Source organism: Vombatus ursinus, unplaced genomic scaffold, assembly GCF_900497805.2.
Source record: "Vombatus ursinus unplaced genomic scaffold, bare-nosed wombat genome assembly UNPS02014810.1, whole genome shotgun sequence".
Classification (NCBI taxonomy): Eukaryota; Metazoa; Chordata; class Mammalia; order Diprotodontia; family Vombatidae; genus Vombatus; species Vombatus ursinus.
In genome coordinates, this window is record NW_020954588.1 from 671,804 (window position 1) to 693,889 (window position 22,086).

Below are 22,086 nucleotides of genomic sequence, written 5' to 3' on the forward strand. Positions count from 1 at the left end.
AACTCAAGTCTTCCTTATTCCAAGTCCAGTGATTAAAGAGATCAATTTGTGTGGTGCTCCAATAGTATCTTTGTGATTTCTACATACCCCACAATTGGTTGGGAGGTTCTGCAGATAAAGAATATGTGCTAAAAACAGATGTTATAAATTTATACCCGAGAAGATTCAATGTAATCCTTGAAAGCCCTCCTAGGTTGCAGGTTTTAATTGAAGTGGGACCAAGAACTCACAGCTCATGCTTGATTGCTTACATGTTTATTTAGTCTGTTGAGGTTTAGAGAGGGATTTCTTTTTTTCCCCACAATAACCATTCTGGACATATAATAGTGTTACCCTCATTTTACATTAAGAGGAAACCAACATTATAAGAGGTTAAGTAACAGCAAGGTAGCACAGAGGATAGCGCACTGGGCCTGGAGTTAGGAAGACCTGAGTCCAAATTCTGCCTCAGATACTTACTAGCTGTGAGACAGTGGTTAAGTCCCTTAAATGCTGTCTGCCTCAGTTTCCTTATCTGTAAAGAATAGAGATAAGAATAGAGCACTTAGATCTCAGGGTTGTTGTGAGGATAAAATGAGATAATAGTTATGCTAGCTTCTTAAAGTGCTATATAAATACTACCTACATGTTATCATAATTAATAAATTAATTTATTACCCATGGCTACACAACAGGTAAATGTCATAGCCAGCAATCAAGTCTCTCACCTAACAAGGCCAGTGCTTTTCCCCCGAAACTATGCTGTGACCTGGGGAAGAGAAAGTAGCCAGCAGACATAATTGAAATGAAGGAGAGCTTTACCAATCCTGTATCTGTCTGATACCAAATCGCTTAGGTAAAAAAAGCTAAACATTCAGTAATTTATCTGGAAGCTTTGTCTATATGACAGCAAACCTATGAATATTTATGAACAAGAGGATGTTGGGTACCATGTACATAGACTGAGACTTTTCAGTTTTCATATGGATCTGAAATTGTAGATCCAACTTATATGTTGGACAGGCTACCTTGGTTTCTTCCTGGTTTCGATCATAGGTCCATACAACACTATAACTTTTTTTTTTAAGAAAAAGTTTATTCATGAACTCTGGCTCTTTTATTGACTTTGTAAGTATTCCAACCCATTTGATGTCCAGTCTTACCTCAATTTTCTTGGTGTCAGCCAAGTGCTGTGCCATCGACTTCAAGATAACATCAAAGAAGAACCAGGAATGCTGAAAACAACAAGATACAAACTCATCTCTATGGTACAACGCCAACCTATATTGCATCCCTCTGTATTTAGCAATAACCTGAAATATACTCTCAAGCACACCCTGAAATTGATTATTGGTAAGTTAAATATGACATATGGAGAGCTAGGTGGCATAGTGGATAGTGCATTGGCCTGGAGACAGGAAACTCATCTTCCTAAATTCAAATCTAGCTTCAGATACTTACTAGCTATGTAAGTAAGCAAGTCACTTAACCCTGTCTGCCTCAGTTTCCTCATCTGTAAAATGAGCTAGAGAAGGAAATAGCAAACTGTTCCAGTATCTTTGCCAAGAAAACTCCAAATGGGTCAAGAAGAGTCGAACGTATCTAAAACAACTGAACAATAACAAAAATATGATACGGGTGGCATAATCAATTCTCTATGGTTTCAACAGTCCAGTTGTCTACTAAATTCATGACTTTACAGGTAATAATCAAATTCAGGAAAACTTATTGCATTTAACCCTTTCCTCTTGTTCCAGTTTTAAGGATGAATGAAATCTTGCTAGGCTTCAGGCAGGCTGTAAGGTGTTAACCATTTCTCTCATAAAAGATTTAATCTCCTTAGGACCTGAATCTCATTTGCAAGGGGTTCTTTTTAGTTAAAACGAACAAACAAACAAACAAACAAATTTTCCTCTTTAATTAACTTACTAACATTTTAAAATTAAATAAACACAAATATTTTTTAACAATTATTTTTGCTAGGCAATGGGATTAAGTGACTTGTCAAATTTGAACTCAGGTCCTCCTGACTCTGAGGTCTGAACTCTATCTACTGAGCCACCTAGCTGCCCTAAAGATTTTTATTGTAAAATAAATTTAACCTTTAAGCAGCAATCATAAGTATTTAATGACACTTGGGGATACAATCATTTCGTCTCTAAGGAAAAGCATTTTAAGGTCACAATCCCATTTCCTTGAAAAGGTAAGTAGGATTAAAATATATACAATTTACAGAGGAAAAAAGTGAAGATAATTTCAGTGACTTCAGTAAGAGTGAAATTAAGCCAAATATTCCAATGCCTTTCTCAACTACTTTATTTATATTAGACTAGCTATCTCTTGTTAGCTAATTGTAAGGCTTATTCTCCATAGTAAAGTTCAGTTTTACTTGGTCTACCACTGCATGAAATATTGATGAACCCAATAATGTCATCCAGAGTAAATTTTCTTTTTAAAATGTTTAAAAAACCAAAAACAAACAAAAACCTTACCATTGAGGTGACGGTGTAGTACAATTTAAAGTCCACTGGTTTTTAAATCAGAGAACTTGGGCTGAAATCTTGCCTCTGAGGCTTATTTAAGACCTGTGTTACTTTGGGAAAGTCACTTAACCTTATAGGACCTCAGCTGCCTCATCTGTAAAATCAGGGGTTTGACTTCTGATGTTCTTTCTGACTCTTGATCCAAGATTCTATGAACTTAATTCATGTAGCAAAGTTTGACATTGAAATTAATTTAAACATATAAAATATAATATTAATTCAGTCATTCCCTCTAAATTTTCATTGGAATTTTTTTCCATCCTCATTTTCATTCATATGATTGTAGTTAGTATATAATCCATTCTTATTCTTCCATTTTTCTTTTTTTTTCTTTACACGACTTCCTAATGCTCTTCCTAAATATCTCTGTGTCTCTTAAACTTGTCAGACTAGGTAACATTACAAAAATCCATTTTGTGAACAGTACTATGACTTATCTAACTATTCCTCTATTGCTGTTTTCAGGGGTTTTACCCCAACTTACATGTAATATTTCTATGAAAATCTTTGAATATGAATCTCTTGTTTATTATAATACTTTCAGTACTTACCTTTAGAATTCTTGGGTCAAAGAGTATAAAGAGTGTCATAACTTTTATTACATGCTGAAAAATTGATTTCCAAAAAATTCCTATTAGCTCCTCCCCAATCCCCAACACTGATTTTCATTGCTTCAAATTTTTTTAGCCAATTTAATGGGTGTAAAGTGGTACCTCAAAGCTATTTTAATTTGCATCTTTTATTATTGAGGCCGAACATTTTTCTTTTAAAATGTCTTATTGATGTTCTTTTCAAATCTTTTGTTACTTATTTTTAACATTATCTTTTTATTATTTATTATGCTTCTAGTCATATAGTAGAATCCTTCTTTGTAGCAAATAGTTAACCAAAACAAATGGAAACATTGGCCATGTCTGACAATTGGTCACTTTATTCTGTCCTTATAGTTCACCCATCCTGGGCCATCTCTAGTCATCCTGATCCATATCTGGCCACTGGACCCAGATGGCTCTGGAGGAGAAAGTGAGGTTGGTGACTTTGCACAGCCCTCCCTCACTTAAATCCAATTCACTTGTATGTCATAGCATCACCTCCCTGATATCATGATCCTATTTGAGAATGAAAGACAAACAACAACAAAAACAACCACTTCTCTGCTGAGAGATGGGAGGTATGGTACGCTGAGCATTTATTTTTTTCAGGTGGTTATTAACAATCTGTTTCCTATTTTGAAATCTACCTTTTTGACCAATTTTTTCCCATTGTGGATAAGTGATTCTTTAGCACATTAATGGAACCTATGAGTTTGAAGGTCCAAATTGAGAGGAGTGAAGCCCAAATAACATGTACCCCACCCTCTTAAAATAGTGTCATACTTAGTAAAATTATAGTTATAGCTATGTGAATCTAGGGTCAAAAATTGAGAAGATATTTGCCACATGATCAGGCTTTTTGAAATCCATCTTCCCTTCACATTTTCCCACTGACAGAGGCAATAACTGAAGTGCAAGAGAAGGTAAGGTCCGTGAAGAGAGGAACTTTTTTTCTTGTTTTTGTGTCCTCGGTACCTGATACATAGCAGGTGCTTAGTAAGTATTTGTTGAAGGCCGATATTCATTTTGACAGACATTTCTTTAAAATGTATGTATTCTGCCCCTAAGTCTTACTCTAATAACTCACTATAGCATCCTGGATAACCTGGGTTCTCAAAGGCCATTCCAGTGGGACGCAAGTTCTAGCAGGTCCAAAACCAAGCTGAATGGCTTAGAGTAGAGGTCTCAGGACGGACTGTGTGCTGTCTGAGGACTAGCCTAACTAAGTTTGGAGAGGTTTGTCACCAGAAAGCTGGTTATCAAGGTATTATGTTTTGGGCCACAGCGACTAATGATGAAGAGAGACTGCCCTCTTTATTAGCGGAGGGAATAACCATGCTGACGAAATCATATTGAAAAAATTCTGAAGGATGTATGCATTGTTATACACCCCCATTATTATATCTGTATAATGTAGTACTCATAATTTTTTCCTGAAAAATTGTTTGGGCTAGAGCTCTGATTTCACTGGTGTAAGAAACTCACGGTGAACAACTTCCTCTACCAACACAGATTGGCACCTTCTATACAACTTGAAATTTTTGAGAAGTACCAGGGGAATCGAGAGATTAAGTGACTTGCTCAAAGTTACAGTGCCTGTATTTGTCAGAAGTGGGATTTCAACTTGGGTCTTCTTAATTCTAAGGCCTGGCCTCTGGTAATTACTCTATGGTACCTCTCTTTTCTGTAATACAAACTTGAAATAATTTTTGTTCACGTTTCAAAGGGTGCTTTGAAGAGGTATTCAAATTCACCTTAGTCATCAATTCAACCATGACCTATAGAGCCTTCCAATACGAAATGCATGTCTGAAGCTACAGGTAAATAGGCTATGTGGAAATCCATTAATGTTATCACTGGATCTGCTGAAGAAGAAAGTCAAGATGAAATAGAAACACATATGGTATTAATAAATAAAACATAATATTTAAATTGTGTACCTTCAAGACATGTTTGACTGTTGTTAACTCATTTGATTTCAGAAGACTAGCCATATTCTTTGTCAGTTCCTCATGGACGGTCCTCTCTTTGTATGTTGTAGTCTTGAATACATACTGGAGAAAATCCAAGAAGTGTATCAAATGAGATACAGAAACTCCAGAGAAGAATGTTCTCAATCCCTAATCTAGCCCTCGGAACTGTCTGACCTTTGAAGATATCACCATCCAAACCAACGAGGTCCCAACCGTAAGAGTCTGATGTCTTCGACTATTTACTACTTTATGTGAGGTGAGTGTCATCTGGGGCCTTGCCCCTTCTAAGTTCTCACCACATGGACACAGAGAAAGCAAAGGTGTGACAGACAGACAGAGAGTGATTAAGGAAGCATGAGGAAACATGGAGGGTGTTTGACCCACCTACTTGGGGGCACCTTTTCCCCTTCTGTCTTCCAGTGGCAACACATAGCATAGTAGCAACTCTTCATCCTGAAAGGGGCAGAGCACCCACTCAAATGGCCAAGTGGGGAAAGAGAGTACCAGCCAAATGCCAGTAGGGCAAAGCCCACCACAGCCCTCATCCATAGCAGCCCCATGATTAGCAACTTTTCATGGATGACTCATGAACCTCCATCATTAGTAAAATCACAGGGGTGTTACGGTCACACTTAATAGAATCCATCTCACTGGGTTTTTGTGAGGATCAAATGAGATTCTCTCTCTCTCTGTCTCTCTCTCTCTCTCTGTCTCTCTCTCTCTCTCTATGTTTATAGTAGATAGATAAATAGATAGATAGACAGATATAGTTGCTTTGTAGACCTTAAAGCCTTATATAAATTCTGGCTACCATTAGTATTATTACTAATGTGTGCATTCAAATAATATCTATTTTTCATTATAAGAGTTCTCCTGTGACATACTGCTGGGTGCAAAGAATAGCCTTAGTTACTGTGTTTCTCCACTGTATTCAAACAGCGATTTGTGCACTAGAACGCAATTTAGATATTTTAATGCTAATTACTGAATTATCACAATGTTGCTTATGAGGTAGTCCTTAAGAGAAGGCAAAATTAATTTTTCCACTTCAACGTAGTCATGCCAGCCAAGGGTCTTATTCAATGTGCAGACAGAAAACAGACTTTGACCAGGGGGAAAGAAGTACATAGGAAGATAACTGTTTCCAAATGTGGGGTTTGAACATTATCAGACCGTGTGTGATCCTAATAAGGCTTGACTCATCCAAGACTCATTACAGAGAATAATGGAAAAGCTAGCAGACATATGAAATTATATGGAATTGAGGAAAAGTTGTTTTTTAAATCACATAATATCACTCAAACAAGGGTGGACTCCAACATAACCTATCTTATACATGCATATTTATTTAGCTCCAAGCTCTGAAAAATTTTTCTCCTTTAAATTTGGACTTGAACGTGGCAGTGCAATTCACTACCTCAAAGCTTGGAATTGAATTGAATCCACTGTCTGTACGCAATACTTTTGGCTATTGTAGATGGAGTGAATTAGCAGCATTTGGCATCACTGAACTTGAAATGGTGTTTATTTTTATCTTTGAATAATTATTAAAATACACAGAAATTCTTTGGCATTTCTTTTGAGGAATTCAAGCGCTTAATAGATAATCCCTTATTTTCTACAGACATTCCTGGGTGGTAGTGAAGGAATGCTGTGATTAGAGTAAATTTCAGCTCCACCTCCCCACACCAAGATGAAATAAAGTTACATATGGGGGACCTAATGGTTCTTTACTAAGCCAAGATTTCAACCATGGAATCGTAGACTGTTTAAGCTGGCAGGAAACTCAGAGGTCACTTAGTCAGACCTTTCATGTGATGAATATGAGGTCCAGAAAATGGTAGTGACTTGTTCAAGGTTGGATGATAATTAGTGGGAGGGCTAAAACCAGAACCAAAGTTTCATAATTCCTCAGTAGTGACCCTTCTAGAATGGAATCCAAATTGATTACATTTATTTTAGATATGTTTAAGTGCTTTAAAAAAATCTTAAACCTTGATATAAAATAAAAACTTTATGTGAGGGATTTGGGGATTTTAGTTATGTGAGGACAAAAACAAAATCAATCTTCCTTATCTCAGAATGAATTGGACTAGACAAGAAAGCAACAGACTCTGAAACCTCATTCTTGCTCTCTCGGACCTTCAAAGATAAAGATAAAAATCTGAGTCTGTGAGGTCCCAGAACTTCATTACTATCCCTGGAGGAGCTGAATCAAATTTTTAGTTGTCCCATATTTAATTCTTCTTTCACTGTGCTTAAAGAGGACAAAGGAAAGCCGCACCTTTGTAGAAATGTGGGAAAAGGTGGGAGGGGGGTGTGTTAAGAATAGGGAAACTGCCTTTTCAAAGTCTTTGTATGGAAGAATCAAAATCCTTTCTATTTCTGTGGCCTTTGGAGGCTGAAATGCCAAACAGAAGTAAAAGTAGTGATTGGTAGATGTTGAGATTCCTCTAGATGATTTTGCAGTTATATCCTACCTAAATTAATCATAACTTTCCCCAAACACTTTTTAGGGTGTAACTTGATTTATGACATCAATAAACTTTTAGTAAATTAAATTATAATCTAATAGTAGTAGAGGAGCTTATTACATAAAGAAGCCTTGTGATAGCTTTCCATGTTATTTTTGAAAGTGAATAATCCATTTACTACCTTCCCTTCCCCCCACCCTCTACTCCTACCTCCAGGGTAATTTATTGTATATTTTATGAGTTCATATTTGGGCACCTTATGTTTTCTTAAAGATGGACATGCTTGTGTATTTTTGGTGCTGGATGGCACAAAAGATTTAAAAAGTTGGGAGAATTTGTAGAGTAACAAAAGTAACTTCCTTGATTTATAATGCCCAGACATAAAGCCCTTAGATAGCCTTTTTTCCATTGCCCTGAAAGAAGAACCTGCTGGTCTACCACATTCTGCTTCTATTCTAAAGGCACCTAGAGACAGTGTGGTTTGGTTGATAGAGGGCTGACCTTAGGAATCAGGACAACTTGGGTTCAAATCCAGCCTTTGACACTTGCTGACTATGTGACTCTGGGCAAGTCATGGAACCTTCCTGTGGTCTGGGCAATCTTCTAAGAATATAGGTTCCAGCTGAGTTGCAACCTGCATTGATGGGGGTGTTTCTACATTAGGGGGCTCTTATACTGATAAAATCATGTCTGGACTATTTTTTTTTTCTCAAAAAGTCCATGCAGTCCAACACATCATCTCTCTGTATATCCTAAAGGTAGAGAACCATTGAGCTCAATGCCCTATTCCATTTAGGTTTTTATCTGGACACAGCAACCTGGCGCTGATTGGATTGTATATGCATATATGTATATAGATTTGGGGGAAAGTCCATTTCTCTCTCAATAGGCCTATTATTCTGACAGATTGAGGTACAGTTGGCTGTATTTTTGCTATGATCTTGTAAAACATCATCCCAAGTTCACTGGCAGGAAAAGAGGCCAACTAGGTAATGGAATCTATAGATCCCTGAGTTAAGACTGGAAGGAGGGACACTGGAAAAAGCAATGCACATGATGGTATGGGCAGATGACTCATGCCAGAAGAGAAACTTTTTAACATACCAGAAGCAGGTACAAATATACAGTTACTGGGAAAATGAAAAAAATGCCTGAGAAAACAATAAAAAAGAGCTAAGAAAACATTAAAGAACATACAGCATTCAGCAAACCCACAGAAATGTTTCTTTTCAATTTTATGCTGAAACTGTTTATTTTAGCTTATAAAGGAGAAAAACTTAATTTCTCTCCCTCCCCCCACGTGAACGTATGTTACACCTGTATAAAGCTGTACACTTAGCTAGTCAATACAAAGAGATGAAACTCAAAAAAAAAATAAGGTGGATGTTTTATTGAGACCCACAAGGTCAGGGACTGACCTGTTGAAAGGAAAACAGGTACTAAGCATCGAAGACAGGAAAGGGGACAAGGTACGTATCAAATAAAGGCACAAACAAAGAACGAGGGGATGTTTCATACCTTTATATAAGATTTGACGGAGTGGTCTAGCTGCTCCGCATGGCATTTACTCACAATATCGGTTAGAACCCTGAAAAATCAAAGTTATTTATATCTCCGGCAGGCAGAACAAGACAGGTTCAAGCCCATATTGGCATAGTCAAGCCCAACTCAGTGCCTTCCTCACAGCAAATACTCAATGTTGAAGGCACAAATGAGTTGCCCAGTGAAAAATATGATGTTTATTTTTGTTTCTTTTCTTTTTGCCATCTGTAACTTGTTAATCCTGGGAGTAAGAATGATGCTGCTACTGCCTGGGTTCAAGATAGGGTTGGCTGGCATGAGAGGTGAATGTGATAACTACTACCATCTTTGATGGAGGGACTGAGAAATTGGTTTGCTAAGAATCATTCATTGGCCAATGAGATGCTGGCAGTCCATCGGCACTTGCCACATTTCCAAGTCATTGCCTGTTGCCTTACGTGTTCTTCCTTTTCTCCAGTTTTCAGGCACTTGATGTAACTGGAAAGGATACTGATTTAAGAAACAGATCTACGAAAACTAGGGTGTGAAACCTACAAGCAATGTGAAAAAGGGACGGATGAGAGTAGTTTCCCAAACTAATTCTGTGGGCTGGCTGCTCTGCACACGGGTTTTTGTTTGTTTGGTTTGCTTTCAGTTTTGAGCAGATCTGTGATGTTACTGGAATAAGGAATTTTATTTGAGAGCTCTACCAGAGCAGATCTGCACCTACTCCACAATTGAGAGTCTTAGAGAGTTGACTGGAGGCACTGAGAAGGTAAGTGATCTACCCAGGGTTGTACAGTCAGTATGTTTTAGAGGGCCTTGAGCCCAGGTCTTCTCTTATATCATTGTATCCCGATGTTAAACAATCAACAGGCAGTTCAGCTTAATTGAACAAAGTTCTTCCCATTTGATTGAGGAGATGACGATGATGATGTTGATGATATGTGTGTATGTGTTGTGTTGTGTTGTGTTGTTGGGGCAGGTACATCAAAAAAGGGGATCCCAGGCTAGGGCTATCATGGCTAAAGGCCATAGTCTCAGTTACACTGTATGACTAAGTCTTCAGGAATGTAAGAAGATGGCAAGCTGGAAACCCAACCCTACTGCACCCTCCAAAGTCTGTGCCCTGTAGCAAAGTACTTGTCACTTCACTCTAGTTATGGCCCTGGATTCCCATTCCAACAGCACAAATGTATGGCCACATGACCTCAGGCATATCTTTTATTAGCTCTATACCTCAGACACTCCACGTCTGAAGTAGGCATAAACATATCTAGTAGGCATAAACACGTCTAGACATGGTCTAAAGTATCACTGCACTATTAGAAATTTTAGCCCCCAATACCAGGAAAATATTTTAGTGTCAACATTTATCTTTTTTCAGAATACCGATACAATTTCTTATTCTAAAAGGATATTTATACTTTCGTGATTTAATCATTAATTCAAAAATTGCTTATAAAGAGGAAATTATGTTTTATAAAGCTATATTTAGACCATCAGACTAGTGGATTGAATAGGTGGTAGTATAACAAAGGAAACAATGAGGAGAACTATGAAAGAAGTTACCACGGATTAGTGATATGGATACCATTTCTATCATAATGATATTAATAGTTTATTATGCTTAGCATATGTCAAAGCTTAGAAAACTTTAAGCATTCCATTAAAATATTCGGTAGAATGCCCTATAAAGCACTTCACTTGACTACCATTACTGTATATCCAACTATTCTAAAATTGTCTAGACATCATTACTTATATAATTTCTTCTTATATAAGTACATTATGAATACCTGGTAACAGTGGTGGTGATGTCATCTTCTTCATTCTGAACCAGAACCTTGAAGAGTTGATTCAAGATTATGGGAAGAAAACTCATGATTGCATGAATCTTCTCTACATTCAGCAAGTTCTGTAGTAGATAATAAATCATGAAAAATTACACTGATCAGTTTTAAAGCAAAACATGGTCACCATTTTTCAAAACAAGTTTGAATATGGTGATAGACCCAGAGCACCCCATGAGCCTAGAGACAAATTCTCAACTAACTTTTTTGCTGATTGTTTAAAAAAATGGACTTTGATTTTCATTCAGGTTGTATTGGGAGATGATTAAGCTGTATTCTTCCCTTCCTGTTCCCCAAATTAGGAAAGATTCAGGAATGGTATGGAAGAAACATTTTTTTCCTGACTTGATGTTTCTCAAAATTTTGTGCAAATTCTCTTTTGTTTGTTTTTCCCAGTCCAACACTAAAAGAGAGGAAAGGCTAATCTTATTCATTTCAACATTCTAGATAATTCCAACATTCCAAGTTGACTCACCTTACAAGAGAGCACAAAACTTGAGGTAGGAGGCTGAGACACATCTTTTTCTCTTTTTTGGCACTGCTGAAAAAATGTATTCACATATGGATCCTAAAACAGCAAAAAAGATATTGACTTAAGTAGTGAAAGTTCTAGGATTTCATGGATTGAACTGAAATAGAATGAGTTCCCAATTTCTACATATAATAATAATCATTGGAATATTAGTTCTATATTCTGAATTTCATGATTACATTATTACCTTGGAAAGGTATTTAGGCTAAAATATAAGCAAATTCAAAAAGGGGTTAAACTCTAGGATGAAAAATCTTAATAGATCATAAAGAGAAGTTAGTAATATTCAGAATATATTCCTAAACTTTAAAGATGACAGAAAACTCCTATCATCTTCTCTGCACAAAGTGCCCACATTCTCCCTGTGAAAGGACCATATATATGACTATTTTTTAAATGGTGGATTCTGTTTAAAATGAATTTTACTACACTAGCAGAAACACAACATCTGTGGCAAACATCTAGATAGCTGGGGAAAAATGCTGCAAATTTATTGGCACTGCTAACATTTGTTGGAAATATGTTTTGAAATAGTTTGACAAAATACATGTAAAATATCTAGATAAGTGATGAATTTGTTTTAATTTCACTTAGATGCATGAATCACAGTATAGGAACATCCTAATAATTAAGGTTTTAAAAATATTTTACAAATAACTGGCAGGCTACAGGTGTTAAAAAAAACCAAAACAGGTGCTCATTGGGACCTGTGAGAAACTTAGAATCACTGGATGAATTGAACAACTTTTCAAATGTTATCCAGCCTGATCTTGGGCAAGTTCATGAGATATTTGTCCTGCTGGATTAACGCAATGGATTAGCCAATCAATCAATCAATCAATCAGTACATATTAAGCTCCTACTAGGTACCATGTACTATGCTTGATGCTGGGGATATAAAGACATAAAGAAAACAATCCTTTCCCTTAAGGACTTTTCATTTTCTTTTGGGTAAACAACTTATACTCATTAGAGCATAAGCGAAATAAATCAAAGTAATTTTAAGGGAGGGCTGCTAGGTGGCTAGGGTCTGGAGTCAGGAAGACCTGAATTCAAATCTTGCCTTAGACACTTCCTAGCTGTGTGATCCTGAGGAAATCATTTAATCCTGTTTGCCTCAGTTTCCTCATCTGTTAAATGAAGTGAAGAAGGAAATGGCAAACCATTCCAGATCTTTGCCAAGAAATCCTCCCCCCAAAATGAAAATTTTCAGACACAACTGAACAACAATTTAAAGGGAAGTCAATAGCAGTTGGGGGGAGATCAGGAAAGGCTTCCTATAGGAGGTGTCACTTAAACTGGTTTTTGAAGGAAATTTGGGGATGCTAAGAGGCAGAGGTAATGAGAGAGTGCATTCTAGGCATAGTGTGTATGGGTGTGTGTGTGTATGTGTGTACCTATTGATAGAATGCTGTATGTGAGGGACAATGAGTGGGCCAGATTTGTTGGCCCAATGTAGAGTAGGATGTAATATGCCTGGAAAGTAGTTGGAAACAGATTATGAAAGGATTTAAATGCCCAAAAGAGGAGTTTACATTTGATTTGAGAGAAAATGGGGAGCCACTCAAGCTTAGGGAAATGATGTGGCTAAGCTTGTATTTTAGGAATATCATTTCGGCAGCTATGTGTGGAGAATGGGATGAGCAGAGAAGAGAAGCAAGGGGACCAAGGATGAGGCTTATGCAATAGTCCAGGTTGGAGGGGATGAGAGCCTCAATAAACCAGGGTTTACATGTCACAATCTGGAGAATATGAATTTTTTATCCATTTTGCTTTTTCTATTATACTTTATGTGGCTGTGAATCATGGAGTCCATTCTCATAAACACCACCATTAATAGAGAATAAAAGGGCAATGGAAAGACATATGGTAAATGTATACTAGCCACAGCCTATCACCAATGATGACTTGCATGAATTAAGTAGTATAAAAGATATCATCACAGGCAAGAGGAATTAGAAAAGGAGATGAGAGCATTGTGTAGTATGCATGAGAGAGAGCAAATGGACAGCTCAATGTTGTACTGTTCTCCATGACATGAAATTTACACTAAAATTCCTCATATTGTAGTAAGGTGATAATGTACCATAACTGTTGAAGTCAATGTGATTCACAATAGAGAAGGGGCCTTGAATGGGATTCAGGGGTGGAACTTTTGTCCCAAGCTTATAGTCTATAGTCTGAGAAGGGGAAGGGGCTTCTTTTTGAATGGATGGATTTTCATCATAAACTAATAAAACTTGAGTACAAAGGGAGACTTTCATTTAGATCACTCTGCCAAAAGGTAGAACAAAAGTTTATTACATTGTATTCTTTTTATTATCAGGTAATTTTACTGATACTGAGAATTTCTGAAATTTCCTTAATATTATAAATATCAATGGAGGTAACAGATTGTCAAAGAGAATGAACTCACCTGAGTGTTCACTGTTGATACAACAAATGTTGCTACTTTGAAAAGTGGTTTCCCACCATCTACCCATTTAAAGTCACTCCCACTGTGCTGCAACACAAAGTTTGTTGATGTTATTGCCATGGTTATAGTTTCCCACAATGCAAGTTGTTCATTTTTCAATAGAATTTGCTGTCAAGATTTGTTAATGTTGAGTTTTAAATTAGCAGGAGAAGAAAATACATGCTTGACTACATTTGACAATATATGGAGAAACAGGCCACTGACGTAATGAAAGTACTTTCATAACAAGGATATTTCTAATATCAATAAAGCAGCCCTGAGCAACAACAGAACCTTTGGTCCCTTGAATATCATTGGCATATGGAATACCTTTGCAGTTGCAGAATCTTGAAGGCTTAAATAATTAGGTGGCAGAATGGTTGCTACTGGGATATGATATTCTTTAGACGCTAGCTGATCACCTTTCATCAGAGGAAGCCAAGCGTAGCCCACTGTTAAAGAGAAGACACGTAGAAAACATTTTTGACCAAGAAACTTAGTGATAAATAGGCAAAGATGTAGACAGACAGATGTAGGTCATTTCTTGAGAGAGAGTACTGATGGACTGAGAATGCAGATGGAAACAGATATATTTCATTTCTTGGACAAAGCCAATGTGGGAATTTGTTTTGCTTCACTGTACGTATTTGTTAAAAAGGAAAACAAATTTTAAAAAAGGTCATGTATGGCTTCCAAATAGCTGAACTTTACATAAAATAATTCAACAAACCTAAGTCATTTAAAGAACTTTTACATTTAAAGAGCACACAAACAACATGAACTTGTAGGACTTTGCTCAATACCTGATGTCTCCAGAGCCTCCTTCTTTTTGGCATTAGACTTGGCATTGATGTCGCATGTGATGTGATAAAATGAAAACAAAATGTGATGTTTCTCATGGAGTTGTGTGGGCAGCTCAATTTTCACCTGCAATGTAAAGGAGTACTTAGGATTTCAGAGTTCAGTCATTTATCTAAGAATAAGGTAAGGGAAATAAAATGGCGATTCTAGCTTAATAAAAACTGAAATTCATGCATAGGTTGGGATACAGATTGGACCTGTCATTTCATGGGCAGGTAGGTGGTGCAGTAGATAAAGAGTTGGTCCTTGGGTAAGGAAGACCTGAGTTCAAATCCAACCTCAGAGACATGCTAACTGTATGACCCCGGGCAAGTCACTTCCCCTCTGTTTGCATAAGTTATAAAATAGGGACAATAATAGCACTTCCCAAAGTTGTAAAGGATCAAATGAGATAATTATAAAGTTCCTGGCATATAGTAGGTGCTCTATAAATGTTAGTTATTATAGGTATAAGGAACTCCTCCCATGTGAGGTTTTCCTACTAATGTAGGTAAGCACCTTCTCTGTAACTTATAGCTTGGGCAGTTAGGTGGTGCAGTAGATAGAGTGCCATCCTCAATACACTAGCTGTGTGACTCTGGGGAAGTCACTTATCTTGTTTGTCTCTGTTTGCCCATCTATAAAATAGGAATAATAATAACACTTACCTCTCAGGGTTGTTGTGAGGATCCAATGAGTTAATAGCTATAAAGTGCTAAGTACAGTGTCCCCCTATGTGGTAAATGCTATATACATGTTAGCTATTGTTATTATTGTTATTAGGAAGGTGTTGAGAGCACTGTGACTTGCACAGGATCACAAAGATAGTATATGTCAGGGGCAGAGTTTAAACTCAAGTATTTCTGCTGCAAGGCTAGTTCTCCATCCATTATACCAGGTGACTTAAGTTAATAGGTCCTTTAATCTGTGTTGTCCTGATGTGACTCTCAATCACTGTCAATTAATTAAACAACTAATCAATAAATGAATTAACCAATCAATTAATGCTTTCATTTGCTACTTATATACTTTCTTCTGCTTTTGAAAAAAGTACTATTTTATCAACCTTGTACGACTTGGAGCTGGAAGGGAACTTAGAAGGCCAATTCCCTCATTTTACAGATGAAGAAATTAAGGACCAGAAAAGTTCATAAACTTGTCCAGGGTCACAAATCCATTAAGCTGTCTTCTTGACTCCAAGCCCAGGTCTCTATTCACGATGTCATGGTGCCTCTGACACATTCTGTCTAGGAGAACCTGGGCAAATTTTTTGACTTAAAACTCCTGTTCGCAGAAAAGGAGCTGCTCTGTATTGGTAAAAGGAGTTTCCTTTTGTAAGAGTTCCCTAAAGGCTGCTAGGTAAAGCAGTGTATAGAGCGGCAGGCTCAGAGTTAGCAAGACTCAGTTTCTGGAGTTCAAATGTGGCCACAGACACTTACTAGCTGTGTGACCTTGAGCAAGTCATTTAACCCTGTTTGCCTCAGTTTCCCCATCTGTCAAATGAGTTTGAGAAGGAAATGGCAAACCACTCCAGTATCTTTGCCAAGAAAACTCCAAATGGAGTCACAAAAAGTCAGACATGACTGAAAAATGACTGAACAACAACAAAAATATTAATGAAATGATGGAATCAGTTTTAATCCTTATTTTGTGAAAATTCAAATTCTTTATCAGCATGATATTGTGATACCATTACAAAATCAGGTGAAAGCATTTTGACTAAGGCTAAAACTTACAATAAACAAACATACAGAAAATTTGTAATCCCATACTGTGGTATAAGTCAAGGGCTTCTGAAGAAATTTTCATTGATTAGGTAACTTAGGTTACAATTGGCCACTTAGGAGAATAATGTATTAAAACTCTGGGAAGCAAACACCAGATCTTATCAAAGTATCAGCTCTAGGCTACAGAGATTCATGGGTAACTAAAAAACAAGCAAAACAAAACAAAAACCCACAAAAAACCCACCAAACAACCCCCAAACTTGATTACCAAATGATTTGCTCTGTCCTCAACTATGTCGTAAAATATAAGAACAAAATTAATATGGTAATTAAGAAATAAGTTATTTTATATCAATATTCTGTGTGTAGGTACATTCTATTTATGCCAGAACAAAATCTTAAAAAAGATGTTAAGTGTATTTTCTGATCGCACTATTGAAAAAAAATATTGCTTAATTTAGGACAGGACAGGATCTTGGAAACTTCAAACTAGATCTGTCCTAGGATACTCTGCAAGGTTACTTGCATTTAGCTGACCATAAGCAACATTATTTACAAATAGCGTTTTATGACTTAGTAGATTAAGATATTTACAGAATTTGAGAATTTGAAGGACTCTCAGAAGTCACTTAGTTCAACCCATATTCAAAAGGAATCCCTGAATAACAAACCCAACCAGTGTTTATCTTGCTTCTGCTAGAAGATCTCCCAGGAGGGGGATTCTACCACCTATGGAGAGAGTCCATTCATCCAATTTTTGGACAATTCTATTTGTTAGGCTAGCTTGCCTCTTTGCAATTTTGCTCAGGTAAGTCCTAGGGAATTGTCTGAGGCACTGAGTGACTTGAGCAGGGTCACCGAGTCAGAATACGTCATGAGTATGAAATCACGTCTTAATTGTCAACCTAGGACTCTACCGATTTCTCCATGTGACCAATGTCTTAGCATTCCAAACAGTCAAAGTAGCTAAACTTGGATTTTGGTGAATGACTTCTATTTTCTCAAAATTCAATACAACAATTGCTTTGGCAGCACTTATACTAAAATTGGAATGATACAGAGAAGATTAGCATGGCTTCTGCTCAAGGATAACAAGCAAATTTGTGTTCCATTTAAAAAAAATCAAATAACATAGCAGTATGATAATATGATAGTATTAAAAATCAGAGTTTTATTATTAGCAGCATATTGAAGAAAGGGGATTTATAGGTCAACTGAGAGTTAATCTATGTTGTCCTGGATGGTGTCTTTTTTTTTTTGTTTGTTTGTTTTGTTTCTATGATGTAGGAATGGGTGGAGGGATACTCCAGCTGTGGAAAGGAGTGACTTTCCTTTATCACAGCAATTTAACAAGTGATGCCATTCCTGCCCCACTGAGATCATTATTTCTCTTGTTCCCACCCCATTCCTTGAGTTCCAATAGTTGGGCCTACGAAAGGGTGGTGATTCCCCATGGAAAGTAGTTGTGATTTTTGTGATTGTCAGGGGCTCTGGCCTTCTGGCCTATGAATCTCTAGTCAAGCAATAATTGGGGGTTAACTAGAGTGAGGGAAAGCTACTAGAGTGAAGATTTTATATCAAGGAATGAGAAATGCAATTTCAAAAATTCAGGGTTTATAAAATACTGGATGCAGGGATGACGTTAGTGGAGATGAAAATCCTTGTTAAAAAAATGACTTCTGCCAGAGACTCACTGACATGAGCTATCATAATAGTTGTTTTTTTTTTTTTGCAATCTAGAAATCATGTTTTTAAAACATAAACTTACATATCTCCTGGCCTTATTGACTAACCTCTATGATCATGAACACAGTGAACTCACCTCATCAGAGAAGTCAGGATTCTGGGAATGATGGAGTACTGTTGTGTATGCTGTAGTAGTGAACAGCGGCCCTCCCGGTTTTCCATAAATACACTGTTTAAAAAAGTTATATGTTGAATAAGCACAAATGTCTGTTTTAATTCTATAATAATCATAATAACGGACATTACTGTACCACTTTAAAGTACACAAGGTGTTTTACATACATTGTGACACTTGATCCTCACAACCATGTGAGAGAGATGCTACAGAGATTAATCTCATTTTACACATGAGAAAATTGAGGCTCAGAGCATGGAAATGATTTGCCTTTGGTCACACAGCTGATAAAAATAAGAGGGGTAGGTAGTTTCAAATAAGTCTCACTTGATTCCAAGTCCAGACTTCCTAGTTTTTTTGAAGGATAACCAGGTATGTTGGCAAGTAATTTCTTCAGACCTTAATGGTGTTGGTCATGTTTAAGTAGTTTCTAACAGCCCCCCCCTTCCCATTGCCTAATTAACTAATTAATTTGACTATCAAAATTGTGCTGTAAATGGAGGCACCCCTTGCTTATCATGTCTCCAAATATGACGTTATTTCCATCTCCGGCATGTGAAAAATCTCACAATTTCACTTTGGATTGCAATCCAGTTTTTAACTATTCTCCATTAATTAATGTTTGGTTTTTTAAAAAATGCTTATGGCTTATGCTTTAGATTTAGTACCCACTGTCCTTGTGATTTCTTTAGTTCTTACAAAAACGTGGGTTAAGACCTGACTTTGCCCTTTAACTAACTAAATAACTTTGAACAAATCACATAACTTTTCTGAGCCTCATTTTCTTAATCTATAAAACAGAGATATCACCTAGCCCATTTTTCCCACATGTTAAAAGGATTAAATATCTCGGCGAGCAGAGATTGTTTCATTCTCTGAATTTATGTTCCTAGTACATAGCACAGAGCCAAGCAAACAATAGGCACTTAATAAATGCTTGTTGATTGTTTGATTAAATAGCATATAAAAGCATTTTGTAACCACAAGGCACTACATAAATGCATGCTACTGACATTCCTATCGATTCACCAACATTTAGCAGCATACCATTAATCTGATAATTCTAAAACCTGTTTAATACCACTAATTAGGGCCAGAGTATAGGTGGCCACCCACGTCTAGAATACACCCCAGCTTCACCTCTGCCTCATGAAAACCCTATCTTCCTTCAAAGTATAACTCGGATGCTATCTTCTACCAAAGCTTTTCCTAACTTCCCCAGCTGCTAGTTATTTTCTATCTATCTCTTGAAATTAATTTGTATTACTTTGAATATTTTGTATTCCCTTATCTGTCTATATAGTATATCCTGCTCCATCTTCACTCTCAGTAGAATGTAAACTCCTTGAGGACAGGCAGGGGCTATTTTGTTTTTGACCTTCTATCTCCATGCACAGCACAGTGCCTTATGCATAGTAGGCACTAAACAGATTTATTGAATTGAATTTCATAGTGAATTTGGAATACAGAAATGGTAACTCCCCCTCTACCCTAAATCTAGGGAGGTGCTTTTTTTCCATTTAAATTTATGCTAACAACTGGATTATTTCCAGGTTTCCTAAAGACTGTTTACATAGAAAAAAACCCCCAAATTTCTTTTTATACATTTTTATAACCTTATAACTTAGAAAATATAAATAAACAAAACCTTGAAAAGATATGTTTGGCTAAGTATACTTCAATAATTATGCAGGATAACATAGCAGAATTCTATGTACCATATCTATTTTTATTGATCCTTATTAAATATTATTAATCATATTAACAGCATCAGGGACATAATTTCACATTCTAACTTCAAAACCACTTATGGTGGAGCTCTCATTTGGCCCCACAGACATGCCTTTCACAAGTGAAAGTGTCCAAATGGTCTATTGTGTTGGTAATCAGACCTTTGTAGGTGCAGTCTCTGAACAAAGCTTTGGAAGTTTGGCCCACTGAGCAATATTTTAAATCAAACATACAGGAGGTGAGAGCTGGGCTCTTTTCAGGTAAAGGGCAACTACTTCTCTAGGGGAAACTTTTCACATTCATTTGAAACAAGGAAATTTTCTTTTTAAATCATTTCAAGTCAGGCGGTGCCTTGAGCCTGACATTTCCATTGGCTTCAGCTAATGATTGCTATTTTTTTTAAAAAAAAGTTTACTTCAGGAAATCGGAAACAAATGTACTGAATTGTTCTCTTTTCAACTAAATTCAAATAAAATATCCCTCTTTGATTTGAGGAAAGTATGCTATTTCTTCCCCATTTTCTTTTTATTCTGTGACTCTTTGGTGTCTTGGCTCACCTTCACTGGCTTGGCACCTTCTTCATCCGAGTTTCTGAATTCAATGCACACAGTGATGTTTCGTGCCTGAAATAGCAAGAGGAAAGAGAAGTTATAATTTGTTATTCAGTATCATCTTAAAAAAAATCCAAGTGTTTGAAATAAGTAGCCCTTATTCACACCAAAGAACACATTTCACATGACCTTCCTCATGGGGTTGAGAAGCATAAGAGCAGATTCTGGGAATTTTTTAAATAAGCATTATACTCATTATACAAGACAAAAGTTCAAACACAATAGGATTTAGACATGGCTTTTGTTTTTTGGAGCACATTTAAAAGCTACAATAAAAATGTGGCCAAAAGAAAATTTTTAGGATGAACTTTAGAAAAGATTGTTAGCATAAGTCACAAAATTGCATTCCCCTTTATAATACCAAAGGGAATCCCATTGCAGTTCAAAAGTAATCATTTTCCCTGAAATAGCTTTCTATTCTGAGCTCCTGGCATTCGACACTCTGTAATTTCACTTTCCAGACATGCTCTCTCTGATGCCTACATCATGAAGGGCAAAAAGTTTGAAGCACTCTCAGAAAAGGAAGGCCTACCTTGTTGAAACATTTCTGCCCATCATACTTGAGGTGCTTTGGGTAGACATAAATTTGGTTTTTATACACCCGATAAGGCCGAGAATACTTGGTTGAATCATAAACAAATTCTTCTACTTCCACTGTTGGCTCCTGTTGAACCATCACATCAAAAGGCTTGATGGGGATAAAGGATGAGGTCACACAGTCTTCAAAAGGAGAGAACATAAAACTATTAGTCAATTGTTTATTCTTTTTGGATGAGCTTTCCTGAAGGGATTTCAGTGCAATGTCTCAATCTAAAAGTGTATGTGTGTGTGTTTGTGTGAGAGAGAAAGAGAGTGTGTATGTACATGCATACATGGAGTATACATACTCCATTCCCTAACTGTGGGGGTCCTCCAAGGCATTTAATCTCCTACCTTTGTGTCTTTGTATAAACGACTGCCCTCCATTTTCCTAAAGAACTCCCTTCTCACTGCTACCTCTTAGAGTCCTTAGTAATTCTGTAAATCTATGGCACCAAGGAGGTGGCAGAGGAATGTCTCAAAGAAGCAAGCAACCTTCTTCTGTAATATTTCCAAAGACTCCTGGTTTCATACCCCAACACCCACCACCAAATTTTGTGTGTGTTGTTGGATAAATGGAATTGGCATTAGTCAATCGTAATATATTTTTAATGATAAAGAACAAAATTCTAACTTCAACTAATGTTTCTCTCCTAAAGAATATTTTAGTCATTCATTTTGACTCATGTTTTTTTTTTTTCCTTTGCTCAAGGACAGATAAAAAGTATTATTCCCCAAGCAGTCAAAGGAAACAGCCTAGTTCATGCTTCTCTCTCTCTCTCTCTCTCTCTCTCTCTCTCTCTCTCTCTCTCTC

The 22,086-nt window shown here is 36.8% G+C and overlaps 1 protein-coding gene and 1 non-coding gene across 5 annotated transcripts in view; one reads left to right on the plus strand and one right to left on the minus strand.

Annotated features, from left to right (window-relative positions):
• The window catches only part of DOCK10 (dedicator of cytokinesis 10), a 273,934-nt gene that overhangs the window by 75,089 nt on the left and 176,759 nt on the right, over window positions 1-22,086 (minus strand). For all 4 annotated transcript variants that reach the window (XM_027875937.1, XM_027875940.1, XM_027875941.1 and 1 more), the window contains exons 17-27: window positions 21,226-21,413; window positions 20,640-20,705; window positions 18,313-18,405; window positions 14,727-14,850; window positions 14,254-14,375; window positions 13,885-13,971; window positions 11,412-11,504; window positions 10,883-11,001; window positions 9,081-9,150; window positions 5,056-5,169; window positions 1,143-1,214 (exon numbers count right to left, since the gene is read on the minus strand). In XM_027875937.1, coding sequence (XP_027731738.1) covers window positions 1,143-1,214; window positions 5,056-5,169; window positions 9,081-9,150; window positions 10,883-11,001; window positions 11,412-11,504; window positions 13,885-13,971; window positions 14,254-14,375; window positions 14,727-14,850; window positions 18,313-18,405; window positions 20,640-20,705; window positions 21,226-21,413 — 1,148 coding nt within the window. The remainder of the gene's footprint in view (window positions 1-1,142; window positions 1,215-5,055; window positions 5,170-9,080; window positions 9,151-10,882; window positions 11,002-11,411; window positions 11,505-13,884; window positions 13,972-14,253; window positions 14,376-14,726; window positions 14,851-18,312; window positions 18,406-20,639; window positions 20,706-21,225; window positions 21,414-22,086) is intronic.
• LOC114053255 lies at window positions 17,511-17,613 on the plus strand. The gene has a single exon (XR_003570363.1). It is a non-coding gene; the product is annotated as a U6 spliceosomal RNA (small nuclear RNA).